The following is a 13,696-nucleotide window of genomic DNA, read 5'->3' on the forward strand; positions in this document are numbered from 1 at the left end:
AAGGGGAGGGGTGCGTGTGAGGTCATCGCGCGGGCGGGCGGGCGGGGTCAGGCGGTTTGAACGAGACGAAGACGGAACCGGAGCCGGGTACGGGCAGCGGACGCGGTCGGACCGAGAGCCGGTGAGCCGGCTAGCGGGCACGGGGCGGTGGCTGGGGGGCGGCTGGGCGGGCCTCGAGCCGAGCTGAGCGCCAGCGCGCCTCGCGGGCAGTGCTCGGGCCGCTCCCCACGGCGGTGCGGTTCGGGCCGGGTGGGGGAAGGGCGGGGCCGTGACCCGGCGCGCGCGGGCTGGGGGGCGCGCGCTCTTCGCTCCGCCGGGGACGGGGGCGGGGCGTTGGGCCGGAAGTGGGGGCTGCCCCTTGGCGGCGTGGGGGCTTATGGGCCGCGGCCTAGGCGTGGAACCAGGACAGGAGGCAGGAGGTTCCGGGGTGGTTGGGCCGGGTAGGGGGCGTGTGTGGGGTTGGAGTGGGCCTGCTGGAAGTTCTGAGGATCATCCCCCCTCCACTGTAGGAGACGGCGCCGCCTGATGATTCAAGAGTCCAGGTTTTGGTGTGCAACCTGTATTGAATTCCCTGCTGTGCGACCTTGGGCAGGTGCTTTAACCTCTCTGGGCCTCAGTTTCCTCTTCTGTAAAACGCGGGAGAAAGATAATACTACACGTAGAAAGGTCTTGTCCCCGAGTATGGGGAAAAGCAAGCCAAGTCCCTGGACTTCTTCCTCTTCTTCAGTTGAGCGTCCACTGAGCGCTAGGAACTGTATTAAGCACTGGCTATACACCCTGGAGCAGGAGGGCAAAGGCCTGCTTTCTAGTAGTCTACGTTGTGATGGGGAGACCGAAAATGAAAAAATACATGGAAATGAGGAAATTAATACATGGAAAAGAATTTCATATGATCACTGGCGAGACAGTGTAATAGGGTTATATGAACAGTGCTTTTTCAGTCCCTGGTTTCACAGCTGACCTGGGGTGCTGCAGGGCAGAGCTGGGCCTCTACTCCATTTTGGGATTGAAACTCCTGAAGTCCATTGAAGGAAGATGCACCAGGCCTGCCATCCGCCTCTCTGATGGGGTATCTGTAAGAGTAGTGATAATAGCAGCTCTTTGCTAATTGGGTACTTGCTGTGTGCCAGGTGTTGTGTGGTTTTATGTCATATTGCACTTGTCTCTTAACAGATTTTATCTTCATTTTACAAATTAGGGGACCGAGACTGAGAGGTTATTTGTTTTATGGTGTTCAGCAAGTGGCTGAACCCAAGTCTGTGACTCTTCGAGTCCAGGCCCTTAATCTCATATTAGGCTGCTTCCCTGAAGTCCAGATCTAGACAGTGTGTTTCCAGTGTGCCCTTTATGATGGTGTATATATGTATACAGTTTCTGTGGTTAAGAAATGTATAGTGATTTCTGACACATAGGGAAGCTTAGGACATGCTGTGTTTTTCACTTAGAGTCAGTTAATCCTCACTGCCTCCTCTGGATGAGCAGATGAGCTGTTTGTGATCCGGAAAGGTGAGGTATTTACCTAGGGCCACATTGCCTTTTTTTGGGCGGGTGCCCCCCCCCCCCCCCCGATTCCGTAGTGCTCAGTATGGTGCCTTGAAAGTGATAAGTGCTCATCAGCCAGCCTTAAATTGGAGTGGGTTTGGGAGCCTTTAGGAGAGGCTATATATGGAGAGGTAAGGGGAGGCTTTTTCAAGGAAGTTTAAATGTGGATCAAGGAGGGGTGAGGTTTGTGTGGTGATCATGGGGTCTTTCTTCCATTGAGGTCAAGCAGAGGAATCCTTATGGAGGAAGAGAGTGAGCTGTCGCTAGCTGTAGCTGAGGCTCTGAGAGCTGGTCTCTTTTGACTGCTTGGAAGAGCAAATTAAATAGTTGAGTCAGTGGATGTTTATTGCACATCCACAGGGTGCCTAGCCCCATGTATTTAGTGGCTGCAGAGTTTGCGGAGCACATGGGGCCAGGTATTAATGTGCTGCTAATGAAAGAGTTTTAAATTTATGATGAGGAAAGGCCATTAAGGTTTTCTGAGCTGAGGTGTGGTCAGGAGACACACGTGGCTTTACCAGCTGCTTACATTTTACAGCAGCATGATACACACAGTACCTGATGGATGGATGTATCAATGTTGCCAAAATAGATTACGGGTGCGCACCCGGGGACTGGGGTGGTTTTTGTTTGCATGTGTTTCTCTTTGATACCACACAGTCTGCATTTCATTTCTTCCTTTAGGGATTTTAAACACAGGAGTCACTTGGTCTGATTTTTGATTCAGAAAATTCTCCTTGGCTGTTGTATAAAAACAGTTTGAGACAGAGACTAGTTTGATGTCTGTTGCAGTGGATGGAGGTGAGAGATGGTAGTGACAGGTCTCAGGTGCTGTTTTTGGCACTGGAGATAGGATAAATGAGACAAGGTCTCTCTCCTGGACTTGTTTGTTTAATGCCAAACCGTTTTTTGTGCCTTACCTCATTTAAACCTCACCTCAAATAGGGGGCATTCACTCATAAGATAAATGAGGTGTATTGAAGTTAAGCAACTTGTCCAAGTTCATACAACTGAGTGAGAGCCTCATGTTCAAACCCAGGCTTCAAATACTCAGTTCTTTGCATAGAGCAAATTTCCTACTGGTTCAGATCCCATCTGGGAATGATTCAGAAATGAAGAGATAATGACAGTTGTAGAGGTTTGAATGAAGTGCTGTGGGAACATAGGGATTAATTTCCCAGTGGAGTCAGGAACTAAATTGTGTTGACTTCTTGTATAATATGGTTTTGTCATCTGAGTTTAGGTAAGAGAGTTGGTAAGTTGCTTTCTGAGACACATTTTTCTCTGCTTGACACTGTCCTGCCAGCATGAAAACAAGTAGCCTTTCCTGAGCCCACTGTGTAATGTGCTGTGCCAAGTCCTCAGGGGAGGGGAATGTGGGGTGTGAGGGCCCAAGCCTGAGACGTCAGATAAAGAGGAGGTTGTGTGGTAGATCTCCATCATTTCTGGCCCTCACATTCTGTAGCTGTTTGACTTGTGAGGTGTGCTGGTGATGCAAGGGAAGACTAGCTAGTCCCTTGGTGGAGGAATGAAGTGCTCAGAGTCCCATGGTGGTTCCAAATTGTCCTGAGTTTTTCTTCCCGCATTGATCATATTGATGTCACATGAAATGAGGAAAATTACAAGTGTTGGTCATGGTGAAATTTACTATTTTCTAGCAGGAGTCCCCAACCTCCAGGATTTAATGCCTGATGATCTCAGGTGGAGCTGATATAATAATACTAGAAATAAAGTGCGCAATAATGTAATGCACTTTGAATCATTCGAAAACCATCCTGCCTGCCCCCTCCCCCCTTTCCCCAGTCTGTCCATGGAAAGACTGTCTTCACAAAACCTGTCCCTGGTGTCAAAAAGGTTAGGGACTGCTGTTGTGTAGTCATGAGTCTTCATGGTAATTGCCCAGGAATCTCATTTAGGTCTGGATCCACCTGCCCTTATCTCATAGTGAATCTTTTCTTCCCATTATCTGTTCACCAGAAGTTGGTGACCTTTTTCAAACTTAAGTAAGAATGTGATTCTCCCTCATTTAAATCCCAGGAAGGGATTCTTGATTAAGGGATAACATCTGAACTCCTCATCATGCCTCCAGAGTCCTAACAGGATCTGGGTGCTTCACTTTCCCACTTCTGTTCCTCCTCACCCTCCTGCTCACGGGGCTGTAGCCACTCTGCTTAAGCTTCTCACTTACCTTAGCCAAGTGTCTGCTAAGCTCCTGGTGCTTAGTAGGCCTGCAGATGGCCTCCTGTCCTCAGTAGGTTCAGCAGAGAATTTTACTAAGGACTCTTCTCTGTGAGGTCATTTGCCACCACCTCTGTAGTACTTAGTTATAGAAAAGGTTACTTTTTTGATTGTAAAAGTGGATATGGTCTTTAAGAAAATTTGGAGAACTTTGTAGTGGAAACTATAAAGAGAAATTAATAAAAAGCCCACCATCTGAAGAAAACTGGTGTAAACATTTTGATACATTAATGGATAAATGAATTGACGTTTTCGCGAGTCTGAGTGAACTCCGGGGGTTGGTGATGGACAGGGAGGCCTGGCGTGCTGTGATTGATGAGGTCGCAAAGAGTCGGACACGACTGAGCGACTGAACTGAACTGAACTGAAGCACATTTTTATATCAATCACATTAAAATGGGGCCTGAATTTTAGGCTGGCTGGTGTTGAGCCATTCATTTCAGGTTATGTTTACTCCTGGAAATCTAGGCTTATGGCTGGAATCCTAGGTCTTTGATTTGGCATCTTGGGGAAGAATGGGGGTGAGGCTTCCAAGTTGAGTGTCCCCATACCTCTGCTCTGGTGACTCCAGGAAATGCTTGCGCTTTCTTACTGCCCAATAATGCGATCCCTTCTCTTTTCTCACATGCTGTAGAAGATGGCAGTGAACGTGTACTCAACGTCAGTCACCAGTGATAACCTCAGTCGACATGACATGCTGGCCTGGATCAATGAGTCTCTGCAGTTGAACCTGACAAAGATCGAACAGTTGTGCTCAGGTAAGAGAAGCTCAGTAGACCCCTTTCCCCAGGAAAGCCTGCGGGTCCTTCAGGGATGCACAGGTCGGCCATGTCTGATTGCAAAAGCCACAGGTTCGAGTTCTGTGTTAGGGCTGTTCTGTTTGTTTCAGCCTTGCCTTGGTTCCACTTGTGAGTGGGACTGTGCTTGAAAGCAGCCTGCTCTCCTTTGGCCTGTATGTCCATCGTTTCCTGCTGTAGCTGCTCCATTCTGAGGCCTGCAGCTTACTTAGCCTCAGCTGCTCCATCGGCAGTCTTTGCATCCAGATTTGAAGTGACTTATTTGAGGAAAACAGTTGTAATTGTTCTAGTTCTGTATTAGTTTATCAGTGGCGTTTCTTACTCCCACAAAACTCAAGACCAAAGTCAGTCCGGTTTGCCATTTCAGCCACAACTTTATTGAACTACTTGTTTATTAAGAATATGACAGACAAATGCTGATTTAAAAAAAGAACATACATTATGTGTTAGGGTTATCAAAATTGGATTTACCCCAGATAGGAGGTGGGGTCAAGAATATGACAGTAGAAGGATGAGCTGTATATCCTGTTGCTACTTGAATTCTTATTTTGATCTTGGGGTAGAGAATTAGAACCTTCAGCTTCTCCAAGTAATCATAACAACAGTTATTTAATTGAACACTTGTGTGCCAGGGTTATGTAAGTGCTTTCAAATATCTTTTTATCACTGTACCTCTGTGAGGTGGCCTCTTGATGAAAGTGAAAGAGGAGAGTGAAAAAGTTGGCTTAAAGCTCAACATTCAGAAAACGAAGATCATGGCATCCGGTCCCATCACTTCGTGGGAAATAGATGGGGAAACAGTGACAGACTTTATTTTTTTGGGCTCCAAAATCACTGCAGATGGTGCTTGCAGCCATGAAATTAAAAGACGCTTACTCCTTGGAAGGAAAGTTATGACCAACCTAGACAGCATATTAAAAAGCAGAGACATTACTTTGCCAACAAAGGTCCGTCTGGTCAAGGCTATGGTTTTTCCAGCAGTCATGTATGGATGTGAGAGTTGATCTGTAAAGAAAGCTGAGCACTGAAGAATTGATGCTTTTGAACTGTGGTGTTGAAGAAGACTCTTGAGAGTCCCTTGGACTGCAAGGAGATCCAACCAGTCCATTCTAAAGGAAATCGGTCGTGAATATTCATTGGAAGGACTGATGTTGAAGCTGAAACTCCAATACTTTGGCCACCTGATGCGAAGAGCTGACTCATTTGAAAAGACCCTGATGCTAGGAAAGATTGAAGGCAGAAGGAGAAGGGGGCGACAAGAGGATGAGATGGTTGGATGGCATCACCGCCTTAATGGATGTGAGTTTGAGTAAACTCCGGGAGTTGCTGATAGACAGGGAGGCCTGGTGTGCTGAAGTCCATGGGTTGCAGAGTTGGACACAACTGAGCAACTGAACTGAACTGTGAGGTGGGGATGTTTATTAACCTTTTTTTTTTTTTTTACAGATGAGAAAATGGGCTTAGAGAAATTGTATAATAAGTATAGGGTTAAACAACCAAGAATAGAATTGAGGCTTGAACCATATTTGAAATCAGGAGCCCGTGTCCTTCAGCCTCTGTACCATACTTGTTCTTCAGACTTTTCTTTTACCAACTAGTGCCATTCAGATCTCCTTAAAATTATTGCTTTCATTTATATGAAAATTTTCTAAGTGAATTCACCTTCTGTACTTCCTCATTTTGTTGCTGAGTCTGTCTTAGTTTCACTTGCTGGTCTTGTTCCTTCCCCTGTGAGATTTAATCCAGTTTTATAGATGGTCAGAGAGGCTCGTTGTGAAGTTGTACAGTGAGATGGGGGTGCCCGAGAGTCACGCCTACTAAACGTCAGTTGCACTGTTAGTCGTAGGTGCTGTTAGATCTGTGCTGCTTTTCTGCTGGTTTCATTTCACCACCACATCCCCTTTTGTTGGAGGCTTTTAAAGCACTTGTTTGCCCCGTGATTAATGACTAATGGGGGGGATGAGGTCATCTTAATTTTGATTGGAGCCAGCTTTTTCACCAGCAATTTCTCCCTGAAATTTGTCTCTTTCCATAAATACACTTCAAGATGCATTTTACTTAATTAAAAGATGCGATATCTTTTCATGTGTAGGTAAGCAGTACTTGTGCTGATCTGGCTCCACGTTTCTCTCCTTCAGTCAGGGAGCTGTCGTCAGTAGTCAGGACTGGGCACGAAGAGACCGCAGTCTGCTCTGAGCTGTGTGACTTTGGATGGGACCCTGATGTTCTGGTTCTTCATCTGTAAACTGGGATAAGTGAAGCGAAGCAAAGTCGCTCAGTCGTGTCCAACTCTTTGCGACCCCGTAGACTGTAGCCTACCAGGCTCCTCAATCCACGGAATTCTCCAGGCAGGAATGCTGGAGTGGGTTGCCATTTCCTTCTCCATAGGATCTTCCCAACCCAGGGATCGAACCTGGGTCTCCTGCATTGCAGGCAGATGCTTTACTGTCTGAGCCGCCAGGGAAGCCCTTAGGATCTGGTTCACCTGTTGGGCTGTTGTGAGACTTACCTGTAAAAATAGCTCTCAGATACTGATTCTGTGTCAGCCCCTGGATGTGAGCTTAGGTCTCTCAAGGGATAGGACACGTTGTTTTACAGAGGAGCCTGCATGGGGCACACCTTATGCATTATGGAGCCTGATTTTGCGTCCACATCTTTCTGGCCGCATAGCCTGTACTCTTTCTGCTGTGTACATGCTGTATCTTTTTATCTCATTTCTTTGACTGCACTGGGTCTTCATGGCTGCCTGTGGGCTTTCTCTAGTTGCAGTGAGTGGGGGCTACTCTGGTTGGGGTGCACAGGCTTCTCATTGCCATGGCTTCTCTTGTTGCAGATCATGGCCTCAGTAGTTGTGGCACATGGGCTTTGTTGCCCTTGGCGTGTGGGATCTTCCCGGAGCAGGGATTGAACCCGTGTCCCCTGTGTTGGCAGGTAGATTCTTAACCACCGGACCACCAGGGAAGTTCATCCACGCTCTTGTCTTTTGAAAAGAAGCATTTGGAAGAGAGTTGAACAAATTAAAATATATTACCAATTATAGCGATATTGTTTCATTAAGAATCTGTGAAGAGTTTGAATTTTGCCTGCTGCCTATCATTTTTCTTATTATGAAGTGCTTTTTCCCAGTGGAACATTCAGAATACTTTCTGTGATTTGTAAACAAGCTTCTGTTCACAGCTTGTTCCTCCCTTGAAAGTGGTGTGGGGCTTTTCTGAGTATGTAGAGGTTGCATTGTGTTTCATGTTGGTGTTTAGGAAATGGGGTCTCAGCTTCTAAACAGGATGAACTGTAGACACTTTGTCCCTGAATAAGGTTTGCTTCCGGGGGATTGGAATCCGAGAGAAAGCAAGGCTCCTAAGATCCTTGTGTTTACTGAGGCCTGGGGAGAATCCCACGGCCCTTTATCACTGGTGCCTGGTCCCTCTTGATCTTACCTTCCTTAAGCAGAGAGGCATGCACACCAGAATTCTCTGACCATGCACAAGCTTTGAGAGGTAGGAATAGGTTTTCCGCTCGAGAGGGCAAAGCCCTCAGGTGCTACACTGTTCATGTGCTGGCTGCCTGTGAAGTGGCTGAGTTTTATCAGCATTGTGTGCTCCCTGTGTCCAACGGTGAAAGGAACCTCTGCTTGGCTCTTGTAGTGAGATAAGGTGTGGAGGACTTCAGTGATAGGGTTGGCTGGTTGTTTCAAGGTCCATTTTGTTCTGTCATAGTCTCTCTGTTTTGGAGAATTAGTCATCAAGTATTTTGGAAAGATAGTTATCAAGAAAAAAGACCCTGGTCACAGAGAGTGATTGCAATGAGGGATCGCTTGTGTCAAAAGGGGGATGCAGGAAAGGAAAGAAAAAAAAAGATTTATCTGGTAGACTAGTGGTTAGGATTTGGCGCTTTCACTGCTGTGGCCTGGGTTTAGTCCCCGGTTGGGGAACTAAGATCTCACAAGCCTGGTGGCAAGGCCAAAAAAAAGCTAGAGTGGGGAGAGGAGGTGAAGAATGCTGATTGCTTTCCATTCCGTTCCTCTCCCCCTTCGGTTCCAGTCCCTGATCAGGTCCCTCTGCACTTTTCCAAGGGCCCAGCGTGGTGCTCTGAGTGTGAATGTCCTCAGAGCTCCCTTCCTTGCCTTCTCCTGTCCAGGCCAGCCAGCTTCACAGTTCCTGTGCTCCGCTGAATGGGAGAGGTGTTCAGATGCTCCCAGGCAGATGCTAGATTTCCTGTTTTCTTAGCTTATTGTGGGGCCCTGGTGGCCCTTTAGTTTATATAAAACAGCTTGTCAGTCTTATTCTGGAGCCATTCTGAGAGGGAGACCATGCCCCTGACCAAGCCTCTCCCACTTTGTTTTCTCCTCAAGTTGACTCCCTTTTCCATTTTGGACCTTAATTGCACCATTCTTCCAGTGTCTCAGGCCTGAGAAGCATCTTTTGAGGCTAACTCACAGAGTTCTCTGGGTCTTCTGCAGGGTCTTTTGGCTGTAGCCTTTTCTCAGTTTGCAGGCTGCTGCCACAGTGGCCTCCACACTGGGCCCTACATGCCTCTCTGCTTGTCCCATGGTTGTCTACGGCCTTTTGAAGAGACCATTTTTATTGAGTCACTCCTCTGCCCATGGAAGTGTCTCTTTAAATTTTTTTTTGCTAAATTAATTCTTCAAATACCTCTTTGTGTTAATTGAAGCAGAAGACAAACTTATTTTCTTCTGAGTATAAGTAATTAGGTCTTCTTCATAGAAATGTATTAAAAAAGAAAGCTAGCTTAAAGCACAACATTAAAATTTGCATCCTGTCCCATTACTTCATGGCAACTAGAAGGGGAGAAATTGGAAGCAGTAACAGATTTTATTTTCTTGGGCTCCAAAATCACTGAGGACAGTGACTGTAGCCACGAGAATAAAAGATGTTAGCTACTTGGAAGGAAAGCTACAACAAACCTATATAGCATATTAAAGAGCAGAGATATCACTTTGCTGATAAAGGTTCATAGAGTCAAAGCTTTGGTTTTCCCAGTAGTTATGTATGGATGTGAGTGTTGGGCTGAAAGAACACTGAATGCCGAAGAATTGATGTTTTGGGAAATGTGCTGAAGAAGACTCTTGAGAATCTGTTGAAGTGCAAAGAGATCAAACCAGTCAATCCTAAAGGAAATCAACCTTGGATACTCATTGGTAGGAGTGATGCTGAAGCTAAAGCTCCAATACTTTGGCCACGTGATATGAAGAGCTGACTAACTGGACAAGACCCTGATGCTGGGAAAGATTGAAGGCAAAAAAGAAGGAGTGAGTGGCAGAGGATGAGATGTTTAGATAGTGTCACTGACTCAAAGGACATGAATTTGAGCAAACTCTGGGTGACCGTGAAGGGCAGGGAAGCCTGGTGTGCTGCAGTCCATGGGGTTGCATAGAGTCAGACACGACTTAGCACTGAACAGCAACATAGAGACATTAAGAATAAAACTGTAATCTGTTGTACTGTGACAAGTGACAATCACTGTTATCTTTTAATTGTATTTTTCCCTTTAAGGTTTTATTTATTGAGCTCTTACCATAGGTCAGGCACTTTCCAAAGTACTTCACCTGTATAACCTGGAAGGTAAGGTCTATTATCCCCATGTTAGAGAAACTGAGAGAGTTAACTGACTTGTCCAAGGTTTCTCATTTTAGCTGTATTTTCAGTATTTTCAATAATTTTAAAACATAATTGACATACGTTTTGAATAACTTTAAGTCTCAAAATGGTTTAGAATTCAAAAGAAACAAAAAGATAAACAGTGAAAAGCCTTCCTGTGAAAAGTAAGAGCAGAAGTAACCAGTGTTGTCAGCTGGGTGGCCTCCAGAGAGTGTAGGAGCAGACACGTCCATCTGTCCGTAGTCTGTGTCTATGTTCTTCTCTTCCCCTATTTTACGCAAGCGGTGGCGTGTTTGAGCGCGTTGGACATTCTGGGGAGCGTTCCATTACCCGTGCAGCGGGTGTCACTTTCCTTTCTTATGGCTCTCTAGCACCGTAATTTCTTTGAATCAGTCCCCTATTAATGGACATTTCATTTATTTCCAGTCTGTTGCTGTTACAGACTGTTGTTCGGTTCAGTCGCTCAGTTGTGTCCAACTCTTTGCGACCCCATGAGTTGCAGCACGCCAGGCCTCCCTGTCCATCACCAACTCCCAGCGTTCACTCAAACTCGGATCCATCGAGTCGGTGGTGCCATCCAGCCATCTCATCCTCTGTCATCCCCTTCTCCTCCTGCCCCCAATCCCTCCCAGCATCAGAGTCTTTTCCAATGAGTCAACTCTTCACATGAGGTGACCAAAGTACTGGAGTTTCAGCTTTGGCATCATTCGTTCCAAAGAACACCCAGGACTGATCTCCTTCAGAATGGACTGGTTGGATCTCCTTGCAGTCCAAGGGACTCTCAAGAGTCTTCTCCAACACCGCAGTTCAAAAGCATCAATTCTTCAGCGGTCAGCTTTCTTCACAGTCCAACTCTCACATCCATACATGACTACTGGAAAAACCATAGCCTTGACTAGATGGACCTTTGTTGGCAAAGTAATGTCTCTGCTTTTTAGAGACAACCTAGATATGCTGTCTAGGTTGGTCATAACTTTCCTTCCAAGGAGTAAGCGTCCTTTAATTTCATGGCTGCAGTCACCATCTGCAGTGATTTTGGAGTCAGCCACTGTTTCCACTGTTTCCCCATCTATTTCCCACGAAGTGATGGGACCAGATGCCATGATCTTCGTTTTCTGAATGTTGAGCTTTAAGCCAACTTTTTCACTCTCCTCTTTCACTTTCATCAAGAGGCTTTTTAGTTCCTCTTCACTTTCTGCTATAAGGGTGGTGTTATCTGCATATCTGAGGTTATTGCTATTTCTCCTGGCAATCTTGATTCCAGCTTATGCTTCATCCAGCCCAGCGTTTCTCATGATGTACTCTGCATATAAGTTAAATAAGCAGGGTGACAATATACAGCCTTGACGTACTCCTTTTCCTATTTGGAACCAATCTGTTGTTCCATGTCCAGTTCTAACTGTTGCTTCCTGACCTGCATACAGATTTCTCAAGAGGCAGGTCAGGTGGTCTGGTATTCCCATCTCTCAGAATTTTCCACAATTTATTGTGATCCACACAATCAAAGGCTTTGGCATAGTCAATAAAGCAGAAATAGATGTTTTTCTCGAACTCTCTTGCTTTTTCGATGATCCAGCTAATGTTGGCAATTTGATCTCTGGTTCCTCTGCCTTTTCTAAAACCAGCTTGAACGCAGAGTGTTGTAGTAAGTATCAAATACAAGCAAACAATGTTGTACAGTTTTCTTTCTTTTAAAATTAAAATAGGGTAGTTTTTCTCATGTTAAGATGTCTTCAGACCAACTTTGAACGTCTGCATTAATGATGCCTCAGCCTTCTATTTCCAGATTGTTTCGGTTATTTATTTATTTTTGATGCCTGGACAGGGACTATTTCCAAATTGTATTCATCCTTTAAAATGACTTTAGCCTCACCTACTCTCAAAGCCTGAACACTTTTGCATTTAATGGAGTGTGTTTCCTGTGTGTAAAACTTTGAGAGTTCTTAATGGGGAGTTTTCTGATAGGAGGGCATCTGTCGTACGTAGAATTCATTTTTTTTTTTTTAATCTGTTTTTCCCCTCATTCTTAGTTTTGGTGATGCTCTTGGTCATACTCTCAGACCTAAACTCATTTTTTAAAAAAATTTATTTATTTTAATTGGAGGATAATTACAATATTATGATGGTTTTTTGCCATACATCAACATGAATCATTTTTTAAAAAATTAATAAATTTTTGACTGTGCTGGGTCTTCACTGCTGCTCGTTGGCTTTGTCTGGTGGAAGCGAGAGGGGGACTCTCTCTAGTTGCCATGCACAGGCTTGTCATTGCGGTGGCTTCTCTTGTTGCAGAGCATGGGCTCTAGGGCGCACAGGCGTCAGTAGTTGTGGCACCTCTCTCCATGTGGAATCTTCCTGGACCAGGGATCAAACCCTGGTCCCCTACATTGCAGATGGACTTGCCAACCACTGGACCATCAGGGAAGTCCTGGCCTGTGTAGGTTGTTGACTTCAGCTTCCATCTAATTCTCCAAGGGGCCTTGGCCCGAAATGCTTGAGAGCCTGTGCACTTGAGATAGTGCACGCTTGGGCGCAGGGGCTGCATGGTGCCCTGTGGGTTCTCTGCTTGTAGCACAGATCTCTGTGGGACAGGGCTGTGGTAGCCAGCGGAGACCTGGTGGTTGATGTCAGGACACGCCTGGTCCCACCTGTGGCTGTCTGCATCTTCCAGCCACAGGTTGGTTACGTGAACCTGCTCTCCTGCCCCAAAGCCCTGGGACAGCGGTCATCTAAGAGAGGTCCTCTTGTGCAACTTGTGTTGCCAGACTTTGTTACTAAGGCCGAGACTGGAAGGAAAGCCCCTTTGAACCTCTTCTGTACCCAGCTGAGACATCTATAGGCCAGGAGTTTGGAGCCCTTTTGTAAAAAACCACCTGACAGACTTCTTCCTTTTCAGCATTTATCTTCTTTATTTGTGTGCTTATTATAAAAGTAATTATCATTGTATATAATAATATTTTTAAAAATAACATATTCTGTACCACCTCCAGAGATGGCCACTGTTCAGTCATACTTGATCTCCAAAACAGTAACCTTGTGTGGTTTAATACATTGTGCTTTCTCCCAGCTTTTTTCTGTACATGTTTTTACATATATGAAGACATGTTATAGATACTTTTTGCATCTTACATTTTCTTTACCATTAAATCTTGAGCTCTTCCCCCAGCCCCCACCAAAACTGCGCTTTGATTGCTTGCGTAATATTCTCTTAGGCAGTGTTGTGTGGATTTATGGAGCTGATTGCTCCTGCTGTTGGACACACAGGTTGCTTCCATTTTTTCCTCTCCTGAATGAAGTTATACAGTTTTCATGTGTAAATCTTTGCTGGATGCATTTTTAATGTGTGTTACTTTTTAAGTTCACTATTTTCCCTGTTTCTTGGAAGTTCACTTTTTTTTCTTGTTTCTTGGCTATACCGAGTCCTAGCTACTGGACTGCCGGGGAATTCCCCTTGCTGTATTAAAAGAAAAAAAAAGAAATTATTCCCTGAGATGCCTTAGGTTG

At 45.4% G+C, this 13,696-nt stretch overlaps 1 protein-coding gene across 4 annotated transcripts in view; it reads left to right on the forward strand.

The window, feature by feature from the left end:
• MAPRE1 (microtubule associated protein RP/EB family member 1) overlaps positions 1-13,696 on the forward strand; it is a 33,404-nt gene continuing 19,708 nt past the window's right edge. The window contains exons 1-3 of one of the 4 annotated variants that reach the window (XM_018057715.1): positions 42-121; positions 510-592; positions 4,415-4,538. In XM_018057715.1, coding sequence (XP_017913204.1) covers positions 4,418-4,538 — 121 coding nt within the window. In that variant the 5' untranslated portion in view covers positions 42-121; positions 510-592; positions 4,415-4,417. Of the gene's footprint in view, positions 122-509; positions 593-4,414; positions 4,539-13,696 lie in introns of all 4 variants that reach the window. The other 3 variants (XM_018057716.1, XM_018057714.1, XM_018057713.1) reach the window with 3 other exon arrangements.

Source organism: Capra hircus, chromosome 13, assembly GCF_001704415.2.
Source record: "Capra hircus breed San Clemente chromosome 13, ASM170441v1, whole genome shotgun sequence".
NCBI classification, from domain to species: Eukaryota; Metazoa; Chordata; class Mammalia; order Artiodactyla; family Bovidae; genus Capra; species Capra hircus.